The 16,315-nt window shown below is 38.2% G+C and overlaps 1 protein-coding gene across 1 annotated transcript; it reads left to right on the forward strand.

Annotated features, from left to right (window-relative positions):
- Positions 1-693: 693 nt before the first annotated feature.
- Positions 694-13,644, forward strand: LOC307141483 (cystathionine gamma-lyase-like). Its single transcript, XM_079841725.1, has 13 exons — positions 694-938; positions 1,615-1,635; positions 2,983-3,064; positions 3,146-3,241; positions 3,363-3,472; positions 3,720-3,854; positions 4,060-4,117; positions 4,194-4,271; positions 5,411-5,563; positions 8,100-8,221; positions 8,309-8,361; positions 8,893-9,031; positions 13,513-13,644. The coding sequence occupies exons 1-13, from the start codon at positions 765-767 to the stop codon at positions 13,600-13,602; spliced, it is 1,311 nt and encodes a 436-aa protein (XP_079697851.1). The 5' UTR covers positions 694-764; the 3' UTR covers positions 13,603-13,644.
- The last annotated feature ends 2,671 nt before the right edge of the window (positions 13,645-16,315 follow it).

A 16,315-nucleotide genomic window follows, 5' to 3' on the forward strand; every position in this document is an offset into this window, starting at 1 on the left:
GAAGACGTATTTTTTCTGTCTTTTTGTTGACCAACATCCACTTGGAGATCTTGCCATCCACCAGCAGACTCTTGGAGATCTTGTAAACCATTAAAAAACTATAGCCTAGCTTTTTATGTACATCTCGGCTACATCTATTTCAGGTTTGCCAACTTTTAAGTTCAGGTTGGAGCACACAAATACCGATTTCGATCTTGATTCAGTATCAATTCTTATTTATATAAGGGGAAAACATTTGTTGAATGCACTTTGCCTTTTTTAGTACTTTTTTAAACTTTTCTTGGGTTAAATTCAGTATTTGCTTGCATTCATTAATATTCACTTGTGTGTGTGCTTGTACGAGTAGCCTATCATTAAAAAAATATTAGGATGCAAGTTAGTAACTTTCTTAAATATCACATTTAAAAAATCTAGTGTTTGATCATGTCTAAATATTTATTCAAATGCAAAACTTAAAAATAAGTAAGCAGTTGTGACCTGCAATACTCATGACCAGACTAGTGGATACATGGATATTTATTATAGAGCCAATCAGGCAACAATATTATATAACAAAACTAATTACATAACCACAGTGAATAACGTGACCCGCACACCCCTGCATGATCGCGAATCCTCCTCACACACGCGTAGGCTATAAAGGTTCTGTTGCTGACACACTCTTATTTTATGTAGCCTAAACTATTTGCAACAAGAGAGAGCTGTTCACTCTTCTGTGAACTCAGGAACCTTGTATCTCATCGTCAGCCATACCCGGAGTGCGCATGGCTTCACACATGCAGAACGACAGCAGTTTTGCCGGCTTCCAGCCGCTCTTTAAATCGTTCGCCACAGATGCGATCCACGTTGGTTCAGAGCCGGAGCAGTGGAACTCTATGGCCGTAGTGCCTCCCATTTCATTGTCTACCACCTTTAAAGCTACACTATGTAACTTTTCCGTCCACTAGAGGTCGCCTGTTCATAACAAAGGCGTAGTTTGATGACGCCACGTTTGAGCGCAGAATCTCGGGACATGTGGTCTTCACCTCACAGCCGGTGGGAAACAGTCAGGATAGGACTCGGGCAGAAATCATGTTCATGGATGCGATTATTAACATTACTGTAGTGAAGCAGAGCAGGACCGAGTGTTGTGGAGCTGAGCAAGGCCGCAGGAGCGATTGAAGAGCGGGACTGTTATTATGGCATAGTCGCCGGCGGGACTTTTATTATGACACAGTTGCCGGCGGCACTTCCTCTTCTCCAGTGCTGAGTGTGAGGTAAGGCAGCTCTGTTTATCGTATTAGATATATCTGAGTGTGTTGAAAAGGAAGTTATGACGTTCGCTCGGCGGCTGCTATGACACTTGTTCACAATGCAGTGAGAGTAAAGTGTTTCACTGAATAAAACCGGAGACCGAGGGTGACGCAGATATGACGCAATCGACAGGCGACTCCCTCACACGCATAGCTCACACGTCCCGGCTCCTTGGTTAAAATAGCAATTTTCTCACGATTTACAAATAGTTGAAAACATTTGGGATATTCTAAGTACTCAACTGAACAAAATATATAACACTGGCCTAGTGATTTCTGGATGTTTTACTGCAAAAATCCTACATAGTTCACCTTTAAACAGCACGGTCCGGGAAATCACGCGGTAAATTGTATGGGGTCGACACTGAGAATATATTAGCCTAGTATTGTTTGGTATTAGACCGATATTTGAGTTAGACTGTGATATGCTGTGAACCTGGGACTGATGTGATGTGAAATGAACAAGCTGTTTTAACTGAAAGCAACTCACTGACATATCTTAAAATATATCAGTGCCATTATTTTGTCTCAGTACACCAGGAATGTTTTTTATTTTCTTTCTAAAGTAACGTTACGTTTATTGAACTAATGCCTAGTCCTGGTCTAATCTAAGCCCTGTCTGTGAAACCAGGCCTTAGTGTGGAAAAATAACACAATTAATTTATATATAAACATATGCTAATATACCAAGGTTCACTACATGAGTAACTCACAGGTTTTGATTTAAAGTTGTTAATAGTTAAATCTGTGTCTCTCCTCATATTCAGCTGACAATGCAGTCTGGTTTACTTGTTTTAGATGGTCTGGTTTGCTAGCTGGTTTAGAGGGGCTTTGGGCATGTTTCAGCTTGTCTAGACACGAAGACCAACAAATCTTAGGCTGGCTTAAAGGGATAGTCCCCCCCCAAAAGGAAAATTCTGCGCAGCGAGATCTCGGCAGCCATTGACAAGTTTTTTCTTCTCTCCCCATTATAGTCAATGGCTGCCGAGATCTGCTTAGTTACAAACATTCTTCCAAATATCTTCTGTTGTGTTCAGCAGAAGAACTAAATTCATACAGATTTGGAACAACTTGAGGGTGAGTAAATGACAGAATTTTCATTTTTGGGTGAACTATCCCTTTAAGTTTTTAAAGTTTTTTTTTAGCAGGGAAACTAAAGATATAGTACTTTAAATTAAATTAACTTGATATTAAACAACACAACAGGTTGGGGTCAAATATCTTCATTATTATGCTCAATTGCTCCTCTGAAAACGTGTAACTATCTGGTTTAAGATGGTCTTAGCTGAGTCAAACTGGTCTCCCAGCACCAAACTCCTCTAGAACCAGTCAACAGATAATAATATTTAGGATAATTGTTCTGGATGGTGGTAACAGATTACAGCAGCAAAGATGCTGCAAGTTGACTGAATATTTATTCAACCACGTGAGTCATGAGAACAGCCAGGTGGTTGAAGTAAAGGCACATTTGCTTGTGAACTGTCTCTCTTTATAAAGACTCCACAAACTAACTGTACCGACTATACCTTTGACAGTTTTAACTTTGTTTACAATGAATTTACATCTTAAATGTACTTTTTTTTTATTGCTCCTTTACAGATTTGACACTTTATTTGCACAATTCAAATCACTTTTCAATGCGTAGTATTTTGAATTCAACACTTTTTTCCCCCTCTGTTTTATCTGCCAGGGTTTTGAGTACAGCAGGTGTAGAAATCCCACAAGAAACTGTCTTGAGAGAGCAGTTGCTGCTTTGGATGGTGCACAATACTGTGAGTGCATCACCAACACGAAACAATATTATATGTACAAATGACATTGCCATAAACCTAAAGCTCTGTCTTTCCTAATAGGTCTCGCTCTTGCCTCTGGATCTGCAGCGACTTCTGCCATTACACATCTTTTTAAGGCCGGAGATGGAATTTTGTGCATGAATGATGTTTATGGAGGTGAATTACTGCTCCCTAACAATAAATAATACAAATAAACTATTACAATTGATGGAAAAGAGAGTAAAAGGCTGAGTTTAGCTTAGAGAGATACTGAGTCTGTCATGTTTTCCCCCACCAGGAACTAACCAATATTTCAGGAAAATAGCTTCGGAATATGGTCTTGATGTTTCTTTTGTTGACCTCACAAATCTAGAGGAGCTAAAAGCAGCGCTAAAACCAAACACAAAGGTACACCTGGCAGAGAAAGCATTTTTTATTTATTTAAATAAATAATGCTATCAGGTTTTGAAATATTCCTTTTGTTTTTTTTTGCAGTAAATAGCTCTACATTTGACATAATTACTGTGTGAAAGTGGGTGGATGGGGAAATATTTGCTCACACGATTAAACCCGACAGCATGCAGTATATGTTAATTAGCTCTGGGAATTACTACTTGAACTAAAACTGGGTAGGTAAATATCCCCATTTCTGCAGATGCTTTGGATTGAAACGCCCACAAACCCTACTATGAAGGTCGTGGACATTCAGGGCTGTTCAGATATTGTCCATGAGCACAACAAGGACACAACTGTTGTTGTGGACAACACTTTCATGTCAGCCTACTTCCAGGTATACACATTTATTTTGATGGTCTTTAAATGACTTGAGTAGATAAGGACATGAAAGACCATTTTAAATTGAGCTAACTATGTTAAAAGTACATTTTGCTAAGCTTAGCATACAATACTTGTTGAATAAAAATCAGTGCATGGATTTCCATTATTTAGAAACTAGTCATTTATATATTTTACCATTTTTCTCATCGCTGGAACAGCGCCCCCTTGCACTTGGAGCAGACATCTGCATGTACTCTGCAACAAAATACATGAATGGTAACAATAAAGAGAAATTAGATAAACCTTTTTTAATAATTTGCTTGATCAAAGTTAACGGTTTGTTTAATTCCAGGACACACTGATGTTGTCATGGGGTTGATTTCTCTCAACCGTGAGGACCTCTATGAACGGCTCAAGTTTTTGCAGAGTGGTAAGGCTCTACTTAATCTAAACCGCAACCTTTAAATTTATGTTAGATAATCTGTCTGATCACTTCCTTATTTTTTAGCCCTTCTTTTTAAGGCATGACTTTGTGGCTGTAGTGTATTAGTTTATTTCACAAACAGTTTATAGCATATTATTAATAAGAGATCTTTATTACTGTTTGAAATACGGGCAAATTATTGGGCAGTACTAACAATAGAGAACAAATGCCTTGCATTTTATATAGAAATAAAATGTATAGGCCCAATGCATATTTTGCAATAGATGATTGGTGCATAGACTGCATACTCATTTGGTACAATATTTTTTAATTTGGACAGATGCATCTTTGAAGCTTTGAAGAAAAATAAAGATTTTATTGTCAGATTTTAATGTTGATTTCAAATATAATCTTAACAAACCATCATGTGCACAATCAAGAATCTGTTTATGAAGTGATAAACCTGATTACTATCAGCTTTTAATCTTATTTAACGAGGTAATTGCAAGGCCAAGGGATCATAGACCACTGAGCTTATCACCAAAGAGTGTTAAAAGTTCAGTTCAATGTTATAATGTACATAAATATGCAGAATATTTTTTAACAACCCTATTGGGGGTCTTTTGTAAGGAATAAGAAAAATGTCTTTCATTCTCTTGGAAAAAAAAGTTACTTGTCTTCAGGTGAAGGTAATAACCTGTTTTAATATCTGGTGGAGATATTTCCATTTTGTTATTACCTGTAGTCTCATTAGTTAAGTAAAATGTAATTTATGCAAATTTCCTTGTACTCCCTCTTGATTTCGAAGTGCATAGCTCAGAGAAAGTGTCAGGAAAAAAACGTTTGTTCATTGCATATTATTGCTACATCCTTCATTTTAATGTCATTTTTAAATCCGTGTCTTATACCTGGATGTTTAATTTGAGCAAACTTTAATTTTATCAACTTCATCACCTACTTCCCAAATGTTACAGTCCTGATGTGATGATTAACCTTGTGCTTTCTGTTAGGTGCTTACAGTATAGCAATATATCACATTGCAGATTTGTCCCTGACTGTAACACTGAAAATTAGCTTGAGTCATTTGCATAGCAGAAGTAGAAGGTTTATGTATTTTCATTTCTGTTCCCCCATCTTCAATTCAGAGCTTGGGGCCGTTCCCTCTCCATTTGACTGCTATATGTGCAACCGGGGTCTGAAGACACTGCACCTGAGAATGAAGCAGCACTTTACGAACGCACTGGCAGCGGCACAGTTTCTTGAGGCTGACCGAAGGGTGGAGAGAGTCAACTTCCCAGGTATCTGTGATTATTTTCGCCTCATTACATAGAAGTGTATGTTGGGCAAATATGACATACACTATATTGCCAAATGTATTGGGACACCCCTCTAAATCATTGAATTCAGGTGTTCCAATCACTTCCATGCAGACTGCCTCTACAAACATTTGTGAAAGAATGGGTCGCTCTCAGGAGCTCAGTGAATTCTGTGATAGGTTTCCACCTGTACAATAAGCCCATTCGTGAAATTTCCTCACTACTAAATATTCCACTGTCAGCTGTCAGCGGGATTATAACAAAGTGGAAGCAATTGGGAACAACAGCAAATAGCCAAGTAAAATCACAGAGCAGGGTCAGCACATTAATTACATTCGGTCCTACCTGCCTGTTAACTAATTAATTTTCATACCTCTGCACACCCTGCTCATGCAGACATCACACATCATCAGCGCATTTCATGCTATGCAGAGTTAAGCCCTATTCGGATGGGATTAGGTAGATGGAGTAATGTAATTTTACCACAGGACGTCTCTAATATTAATGACCAATTCACATGGGATAAGAAATCTCGGTAACACTTTACAATAAGGTTCATTAGTTAACTACATTAGTTAACATGAACTAATAATGAACTGCACTTATAAAGCATTTATTTATCTTTGTTAATGTTAATTTCAACATTTACTAATGCATTATTCAAATCTTGCTAACTTTAGTTAATGCACTGTGAACTAACATGAACATACCATGAACAGCTGGATTTTTATGAACTAACGTTAACAAAGATTAACTAATGCTGAACTAATGCATTAATTAATGTTAACTAATACAATCTTATTGTAAAGTGTTACCGAAATCTCAGTAAAACTTGCAGAAGTGGGATGGGTCAATTTATGCACCGCTGTCACCTCCCTGTCGTCATGTCCGTATTAAGTTGCTTCCTGATATAATGTGCGCAAATGCATATAATCTATATATAACCTATACATAACGGTTAGGTCCCATATAACAATTTAATTTTAATTAATCAAATTCTGATTGGATTATGTTGGTAATAGTCACTTACCTAAAGCTAAAAGAAGGTGCTTTCAACCTTTTTTTATTTTTTTATTTTTTTTAAATCTGAATGGTAAGCAGAAAACACTTGAGGTTTGCCACAAGCACATTTTCCAAGCGCCTCCATACTCGAAAAACTGCTGAAAACTTATTTTAAACAGGAAATTAAGGAATATTCACGAACATATTTACAGCTCGTCTATTCGCACGGGATTAGCATTATCTGAGGGAATTTTTCCGGACCTTTTTTTTTTTTTACAGAAGGTAAAAGTCGCAGTAAGCTTTACTGACATTGTCCATAATGATTACTGAGATGGCACAATCGGACAAGACTAAAATCTCTGAGAAGATCTGGTAATTACTTTACCTCACCTTTCCATGTTAGACTAATCCCATTAGAATAGGGCTTTAGACAGACGTCAGTCACTGTGCACCGCAACTGAAACAGCAACCACATTTTACTGTTCCTCCTGAACCAAAACAACAAGCTGCGTTCATGCCATAACTACAATCATTTAGAAGCGATGAAAACCTTTGATGTTTTAAAATTCAAAATGGTTTGTGGCTAAAATGTATGCGTTTCAATGGCAACACTATCAACGGCGAAATGAATCTGCAGCAGTCAGGTGGTACAGGTCTAAAGGCCTGTTCACACTGGGACGATTATTGTGTGCGTTTAACGCCTCATGACTAAACAAAGGGCGCCAATGTGAGGCACACCGACGCACAAAACGGCAGACGTAAAAGCGTCTTTTTAAAAAAACGCCTTGTGTTCCTTTTTTTTGGGTTTGACGCGACACTTTTGTTTGCTACCTGCTGTGTACGTTCATGTGTTTTGAAGAAGGCTTGGCTTTGGAATCTCATGCTTTCAAAGCTAGCTTGCTATTGCTTGCCCCTCTGAAAATTGCCTACCCTACCTTTAATGTATTTGAAATAAGTCTCTTATGATCAAAAAGGCTGCATTTATTTACAAATAATGAATAAAAAATAATGTAAAAATAGTAATATTATCATTTAGAAATTAATATATTTTAAAAAGTAATTCATTCCTGTGATGGCAGGATTTTCAGTAGCCTTTTCAGCACATGATTCGTCAGAAATAATTTGAATATGCTGATCTAGTGCTCAAGAAACATTTGTTCTTCTTATTATTAATAATTATGGTTGAAAATAGTTTTTACTCTGTAATATTTTTGTGGAAACAGTGATGTATTGTTTTCAGGATTCTATGAATAGAACGTTTTTGTATTTTTTGTTACAATGTAAAAGTCTTTACTATCACTTTTAATAAGTTTAATGTGTCCTTGCTGAATAAAAATATTTAATCTTACTGATTAATAATTTAATCCTACTGATCTCAAACTTTTGAGTAGTCGTGTAGGGACCTCATTAGCATTATACCACCTGTGGACAACCTTGAACTTTGTTTAAATGTAACTGATATTAAAAGATTCTAGTCGGACATGATTAACTCTCAATCATCTTTTTTTTACTTCAGGTCTTCCATCTCACCCTCAGCATGAACTGACAAAGAGACAGTGCTCAGGTTGTCCTGGGATGATCACTTTCTACATCAAAGGAAAACTGGAGCACGCCTCAACTTTCCTCAGCAATCTGAAGGTGCGTTGAAGCTTCTTATTGATTGAAAAACCTTTTACATCTTACATTTTTTAAAGAAACTATGTTGTATTTTGCAATGCATTTCAGTTGTTTGCGCTTGCTGAAAGTCTTGGTGGTTTTGAGAGTCTAGCAGAGCACCCGTTAGTACTGAGCACATTATTAGACTGTTCTGAGGGATTTTATTTAAATCCAGAGCATATAGGAAAGAACGATTGAGTATATTCCCTTTTGTTTGTTTATGAAACAGTATGCCAAGTATACCATTATATTGGATGGCCACAAGGAGGCGCAAGCACTTTAATGTTGAACTAAAAGGAAATTGTAGAAACAACACTTTTGTTGTCCGAGCCGTTTGCGTCATTGTAGAACATTATTCCGCAAGAACTAATGGAACATTTCTTTAGGCTATTGTCGTCAGCCTTCAATATAAAAACAAATTTAAGTTTAACCACCAGATGGCTTTTGAAACTTCATTGTGACAGATTATTGATACTTATGGTTCACATTCACTAGTAATTCACTAGATTGCAAGTGATAATGTCACCTGAATTAGTTACATCTTTCTTGATATCGCACCTGCACCAATGTTACCATGATTTGTCCTGGAAAACTGATCGATCAAAAGACATTTTATCAACCTTCATTTCCCATGGTGCACTTTTCTTTTCCAGAGCGATTATGACTCATGCTTCAGTGCCTGAGAAAGAGAGAAAAGAGCTGGGAATCAGTGACACACTCATTCGTCTGTCGGTGGGTCTGGAGGATGAGGAAGATATTATTGCAGACCTAGACCAAGCCCTCGCTGCTGCAGTGAGTGTTTCACAACACATATGTGCACATACTTATCTGAATGTGTATATAATTAATAATTTATTTAATATATTAATTAATAATAAATCAGAAAGGAAGCATTAATTTGATCAAAATGACAGTTAAGACATTTATAATGTTTAACTTATTAAAGAATTCTAAAACATGTCAGTAAAATATTTTCAACATTGATAATATTAAGAAATGTTTCCTGATCACCAAATCAGCATATTAGAATGATTACTGAAGGATCATGTGACATTTATATTAAATAGAAAACCGTTATTTTAAATGGTAATATCTCTAAATATTACTGTATTATTTATCAAATAATTGCAGCCTTGGTGAGCATAGAAGACTTATTTCTAAAAATTTAAATAATAATTTTTTTAAATATTACAGTGTAAACACAGGGCTCTATCAAACACCCGGCACGATGCGACACCAGGCGACGCAGGTGTTTTTTGCTAGTTTCAACCCGACACAGTTATGATTTTCACGTCCAGTGCCACATTGTTTAAATAGCAAATGCACTCGCGGCCATCTGTTCGCCCATGGGTGTGCTGGTCTGAAAACGAGGTGTGTTCTGGTGCATTGTTGGTGCGTTGATATTTTGAGGCAACTGACATAGACTGCACCATTGACCAACAAAAACCTGGTCTGTGTTATTTAAAGGGCGCATTAGTAATATGTGCCCATAGGCGGGTGCACAACGTGCGTAAACTCTGCTTATTACACACACAGTGGCACTCAGCAGCACACAAACATGTCAAATATTAAAAATAAAAGGATTACAATGTAAAAGATTATTATTGTGTACATAAAAATGCAAATGTCATTACATGTATTAGAATTACCTATTTGCAGTAATGATGCAATGAAATTGGCAGGTTGAGGGTGTCTATATTCTGCCATTTAAATAGCAAATCCGCCATGGTGCAAGTGCAACGAAAGATGAGACTCTGATTGGTCTATTACACGTTACGCCCAAAACACACCCATGACTCATTAAGAGACTAGGTACAACCCTTTTGGACCATGCGCCTGGCACGCTGTCTCACTGGTCCCAAATAGATACAGATGGCCATTGCATTGTGTATATGATACTGATGTTATTATCTCCATACTAACGGCATTATACGTAGGCCTAATGGTGTGCATTTCTATTTGTAGAGCTTCATTTTCTGACCAAAGGTTCTTTCGTGTGTTTAATGGTGCATCCGCATGTAAATTGATTTTTATTCCCTGAATTTTTTTTAAGCGCGTGTCAACACTGAGATCCTTTCAGCCCATAAAGTTCAGCGAGCCATCTCTGAGAGCTCAGGCTATTTCCCCTCTCTCTAAAGTGCACAGAAAAATAAGGTTCCAGGAAATAAAGACAAATCAGCTCAGCTCAGGTCAGAGTCTGAGAATTATTCCCATAGAAACATATTTGTGAGGAGAAAGCTAGGAGTTTGTGGGCTGTGCGGTGGCTTTGCTCTGTGCAGTCTCTCTCGAGAAACATGTTTGCTCTATTCGACGCCTTCTTTAAGTGTGATATCGCAGCATTGCAGATGTGTGAGCAGGTGCTTATTATAGAGCAAAGGTGCCAAAGTATAGGTTTATATATATATATATATATATATATATATATATATATATATATATATATATATATATATATATATATATATACACTCACCTAAATGATTATTAGGAACACCTGTTCAATTTCTCATTAATGCAATTATCTAATCAACCAATCACATGGCAGTTGCTTCAATGCATTTAGGGGTGTGGTCCTGGTCAAGACAATCTCCTGAACTCCAAACTGAATGTCAGAATGGGAAAGAAAGGTGATTTTAAGCAATTTTGAGCGTGGCATGGTTGTTGGTGCTAGACGGGCTCTTAGTTCTCTTAATTTATTGATATCTCATTTTAAATCTGACTCCATTAATAATTTTATCTGACTCCAATTCTAAGTCACTCCATAAAGTGTGCTACATTTAGAGTTTATCAGCTGATTTTACGATTAGTTGCGATTTAATTTAGATCGTTGATTTTGTTTGTATCTTCCTAGTTTTTATATTCGTTCATCGAGAGACCCTAAATCGCAGAGAGACATGACGCGTCCGGATCCGCGCGCTCACGGGCACAAAACGGTTACTTCTGTAATTAGTCAAAGGGTGTAGAGTGAATATTTTACCTTTAAGTGGTTGCACATGCTCACTCAACAAAAAGTGTAATTTTAGTAATATTCACGGACTACAACTTGCTAACCCAGCGATAGTCAGAAATCGGAATATCGCGCACGCTGCGCTCCATGCTTCAGTCGTGGCGTCATCGGTGTGATCTATCATAACCCTAGATTTTGCGGTAATAAAGGAGTATACATCGATCCATACTGCCGTCCAAAGGCAAAGCGCAGTAACTACACATTTGGTCAAAATTGAGTTGAGACTTGAAATGGGCTTTGTGACATCTGTTCTGTCTTGTGACAAAGTTTGCTGGTTCAATTGTGTCCAGTTTTAGAGAAATGAGCGTGTCAAAATTGCAGTAACTACAAAATCCAATCCAATACCAAGGCAAACCGCAGTAAGTGATGTTACTGCGTTCTAGCTTTGTTTCCCCGATTTGGACACAGCAGATACTGCGGTTTCAGCCTTGTCACAATGGGGATTGTATGCGGTTTGCCCCTATCGTAACACACAGAAACAACAAGCCAACCATGGCACAATCCCGCAGCCAAATGATGGTTGAACTCGCGTTAAAATGCAAATTCAAAGACTGGTAAGGAAGATAGCAAAATAATAACTCATAGTAAGGCAACTGACAGCTTTATAATCAGTTAACATTGACTAGCCAGCCGCTAGCAAATTTTGACTTACCTGTGCTGCTCTATTAAAGGCAATATCCTCTGACAACGTAAAGATAATCGATTTAATCACGTTGGTGTTTGTTGATTCGGACATCTCTCCGTTTCAGGCAGCTAATCCAATTGTATTGACTGGGGTTACTTCTTCAAAAGTTAGCTGGGTCTGGTAAAGTTATCTTGTTAGACAAAGTTACTCTAAAAGTTAGCGGCGCCAGTCAGCAGGTGACAAACGGACAACCGGACAAGCGCAGCCGGGCCGACAGCAAGCACACTAGGTGAAAAAGTACACTTGCATAATGTACTGAAAGTACTCTATTTTCACGCACTAATTTCGTAGGCTACTTAATATACCAAAAAAAAGTGCTCAGTTTTTTTGGATTTCACAGATAGCCTATCTAAGAATACATAATAATTATATTTTAATTATTAATTATAGCTTTAAGGGTGTAGATAGCATAAACAGGAAATGTACATGTTTGAGAATAGCTTAGAAGTTAGGCTAAAGGGAGAAGAAATACGTAAGTTAACTTACTCTCTAACCTCTAATTCTAGGAAATTATGTATGGCCATATTAAAGGCATAGTTCAACTGAAAATGAAAATTCTGTATTATATAAAGTTTATTATTACTATAAACATGTATTAAGAAGCATGAAAAAAAGTTGGATGAACACATTTAGTTTGTAGATACTGCACTTTGCCTTTGCAATAGTGTTTTAGTTGTTTAAGATCATCCAAAGGCAGAGTGCAGTATCTGCATTTTGGGGGTCAAAGATCACATCGGTGGTCATGGTTTTTATCTATAAAAAATGTCTTCCTAAGAAGGCAATACATGAATGCATTACCACTAATCTACCCACAACATGTTTGACTGGCTGGTGTAAAAACTTTAAAGCCATTTTTCTCAGTTTCAGTGTTTGCGTAGTTACTGCACTTAGCCTTTGTAGGGCAGCATACTAGAATAATGATTTCGGAACCATACAAGATAAATCAAGATTAACATTTATTTTGGCCAGACAGGAAAAGTAAATAAGTAAACAAGAATCCATGGTACACAACTGATCAGCGTAAAAACATACAACACAATTGCAAAGCAATATGAAAAATAATTTAAAAGAGTCATCATGTCTGGCACATCTACATGCAGTTTGCACGGCACGGGGGGTCTGACTACAGAATATTCCCCCAGAGAGTTAGAACATCCAGCCTTAAATACTCCAACTAGAACAAAAGGTTGTAAATATTTGCAAAACCCCCACCTGGTTTTGGGGGAGTGGATCAGATATCTTTGAAGAAATTCCTCAAACAGAGGACTGAATTCTCATTAGTTTTCCAATCTTTCTAATACTACCAGTGACTGCAGTGAAATTGAGACCATTTTACCATTCGCACTGAGACCTTTAAAAAGACATCAAACATGAAAAGGATAAAACAATAAATTTACAAATAACATCATCACTGGTATATCTGCATTTGGTGACTTGAAACCAGGACAAGGAGAGGGCAAAATGGGGAGGGGGGAGGAATGTTTGTCAGGGTGTTGTCACAGTTTCTGTGAGATCTTTTCCTCAAGATTAGTGACTTTTATTGTTCAATTGCTGAGGTGTGTATCTCAACTTTTGTCTTAGCACCAAAACCGACTCTTACACAACCTTGAGGCGGATGGGCCACAACAGCAGAAGACCCCACCGGGTACCACTCATCTCCACTACAAATAGGAAAAAGAGGCTACAATTTGCACGAGCTCAGAAAAGAGTCAGAATTTGGTGTAAACAGAATGAGAACATGGATCTATCATGCCTTGTTACCACTGTGCAGTCTGGTGGTGGTGGTGTAATGGTGTGGGGGATGTTTTCTTGGCACACTTTTGGCCCCTTAGTGCCAATTGGGCATCGTTTAAATGTCACAGCCTACCTGAGCATTGTTTCTGACCATGTCCATCCCTTTATGACCACCATGTACCCATCCTCTGATGGCTACTTCCAGCAGGATAATGCACCATGTCACAAAGCTCGAAATCATTTCACATTGGTTTCTTGAACATGACAATGAATTCACTGTACTAAAATGGCCCCCACAGTCACCAGATCTCAACCCAATAGAGCATCTTTGGGATGTGGTGGAACGGGAGCTTCGTGCCCTGGATGTGCATCCCACAAATCTCCATCAACTGCAAGATGCTATCCTATCAATATGGGTCAACATTTCTAAAGAATACTTTCAGCACCTTGTTGAAACATTGCCACGTAGATATATAATATTATACTTTTTGCTCTAAGAGTATTTCACAAAGCATTTTAGCACTAAATCCAGCTCCTAAATCTGTGAAAAGTCACTAAGACCAAATCACAAACAATCTTAAAAAAAGGCTGTTGCTGGCAATCCACCCAAAGACACCGTACACCATTGAGGCAATGGGTGATAGAGCCTTGGCTGCGGAGCCTTCTCCCCTTATAAATGCAATAAATGTTTTGATTTATAGATTTTAATCTGCGACGACATAACATAAAGGTCCATTTGTGTACAGGCAAAATGCATTGGATGATGGAGAATAAAACTTTGCAGTCAAGTTGAAAATAATGTCCTATCGTCTGCGCTGATAGCCGTGGGCAGCTCGTGTGACCCGAGTTTGAGTTCTGGCTCGTGGACCTTTCCCGATCCTGTCTCCCCTCTCTCTCTTCCACTTTGAATCTGGGCCTGTATTCTTAACTCTTCTAAGAATCCTCTCAGAAAGCTCCTAATTTACCTTAAAAAACTTCTTCTATGTTGGAGTCTTCGCTTAAGAGGGATTCAGGACTGATTTGAGAGCAACTCTCTGCGAGGAAAATGCTAAAACTTTTATCTTAGTGAGGAGAGAGGGCTGACCCTTTTGCTACATATGACTATGAATTCTGACCCTCAAAGACCTGTTAGTCTACTTTTAAAATGTCCACCTCCACTCCATTTATTATCCTAAATTAGATGCACCTGTTTGAGGTCGTTAGCTGCATAAAGACACCTGTCCACCTCATACAATCAGTAAGAATCCAACTACTAACATGGCCAAGACCAAAGAGCTGTCCAAAGACACTAGAGACAAAATTGTACACCTCCACAAGGCTGGAAAGGGCTACGGGGAAATTGCCAAGCAGCTTGGTGAAAAAAGGTCCACTGTTGGAGCAATCATTAGAAAATGGAAGAAGCTAAACATGACTGTCAATCTCCCTCAGACTGGGGCTCCATGCAAGATCTCACCTCGTGGGGTCTCAATGATCCTAAGAAAGGTGAGAAATCAGCCCAGAACTACACGGGAGGAGCTGGTCAATGACCTGAAAAGAGCTGGGACCACCGTTTCCAAGGTTACTATTAGTAATACACTAAGACGTCATGGTTTGAAATCATGCATAACACTGAAGGTTCCCCTGCTTAAACCAGCACATGTCCAGGCCCGTCTTAAGTTTGCCAATGACCATTTGGATGATCCAGAGGAGTCATGGGAGAAAGTCATGTGGTCAGATGAGACCAAAATAGAACTTTTTGGTCATAATTCCATTAAAAGTGTTTGGAGGAAGAAGAATGATGAGTACCATCCCAAGAACACCATCCCTACTGTGAAGCATGGGGGTGGTAGCATCATGCTTTGGGGGTGTTTTTCTGCACATGGGACAGGGCGACTGCACTGTATTAAGGAGAGGATGACCGGGGCCATTTATTGCGAGATTTAGGGGAACAACCTCCTTCCCTCAGTTAGAGCATTGAAGAAGGGTCGAGGCTGGGTCTTCCAACATGACAATGACCCGAAGCACACAGCCAGGATAACTAAGGAGTGGCTCTGTAAGAAGCATATCAAGGTTCTGGCATGGCCTAGCCAGTCTCCAGACCTAAACCCAATAGAGAATCTTTGGAGGGAGCTCAAACTCCTTGTTTCTCAGCGACAGGCCAGAAACCTGACTGATCTAGAGAAGATCTGTGTGGAGGAGTGGGCCAAAATCCCTCCTGCAGTGTGTGCAAACCTGGTGAAAAACTACAGGAAACGTTTGACCTCTGTAATTGCAAACAAAGGCTACTGTACCAAATATTAACATTGATTTTCTCAGGTGTTCAAATACTTATTTGCAGCTGTATCATACAAATAAATAGTTAAAAAAATCATACATTGTGATTTCTAGATTTTTTTTTTTAGATTATGTCTCTCACAGTGGACATGCACCTACGATGACAATTACAGACCCCTCCATGATTTCTAAGTGGGAGAATAAATTTGCAAAATAGCAGGGTGTTCAAATACTTATTTTCCTCACTGTACTTGTTTAATTAGTGACACTTAGCCTGATTAACTTTGTTTAGCCTACATCTTTATTTGAATAATGCAACATTTTTATTTTAAAATCTTATTTGAATATGGAAACATGATACCTTGTTTTACAATATTTCTATGATTAAATCACTGAC

The sequence above is a fragment of the Gobio gobio genome (genome assembly GCF_949357685.1).
Source record: "Gobio gobio genome assembly, chromosome: 17".
Taxonomy (NCBI): domain Eukaryota; kingdom Metazoa; phylum Chordata; class Actinopteri; order Cypriniformes; family Gobionidae; genus Gobio; species Gobio gobio.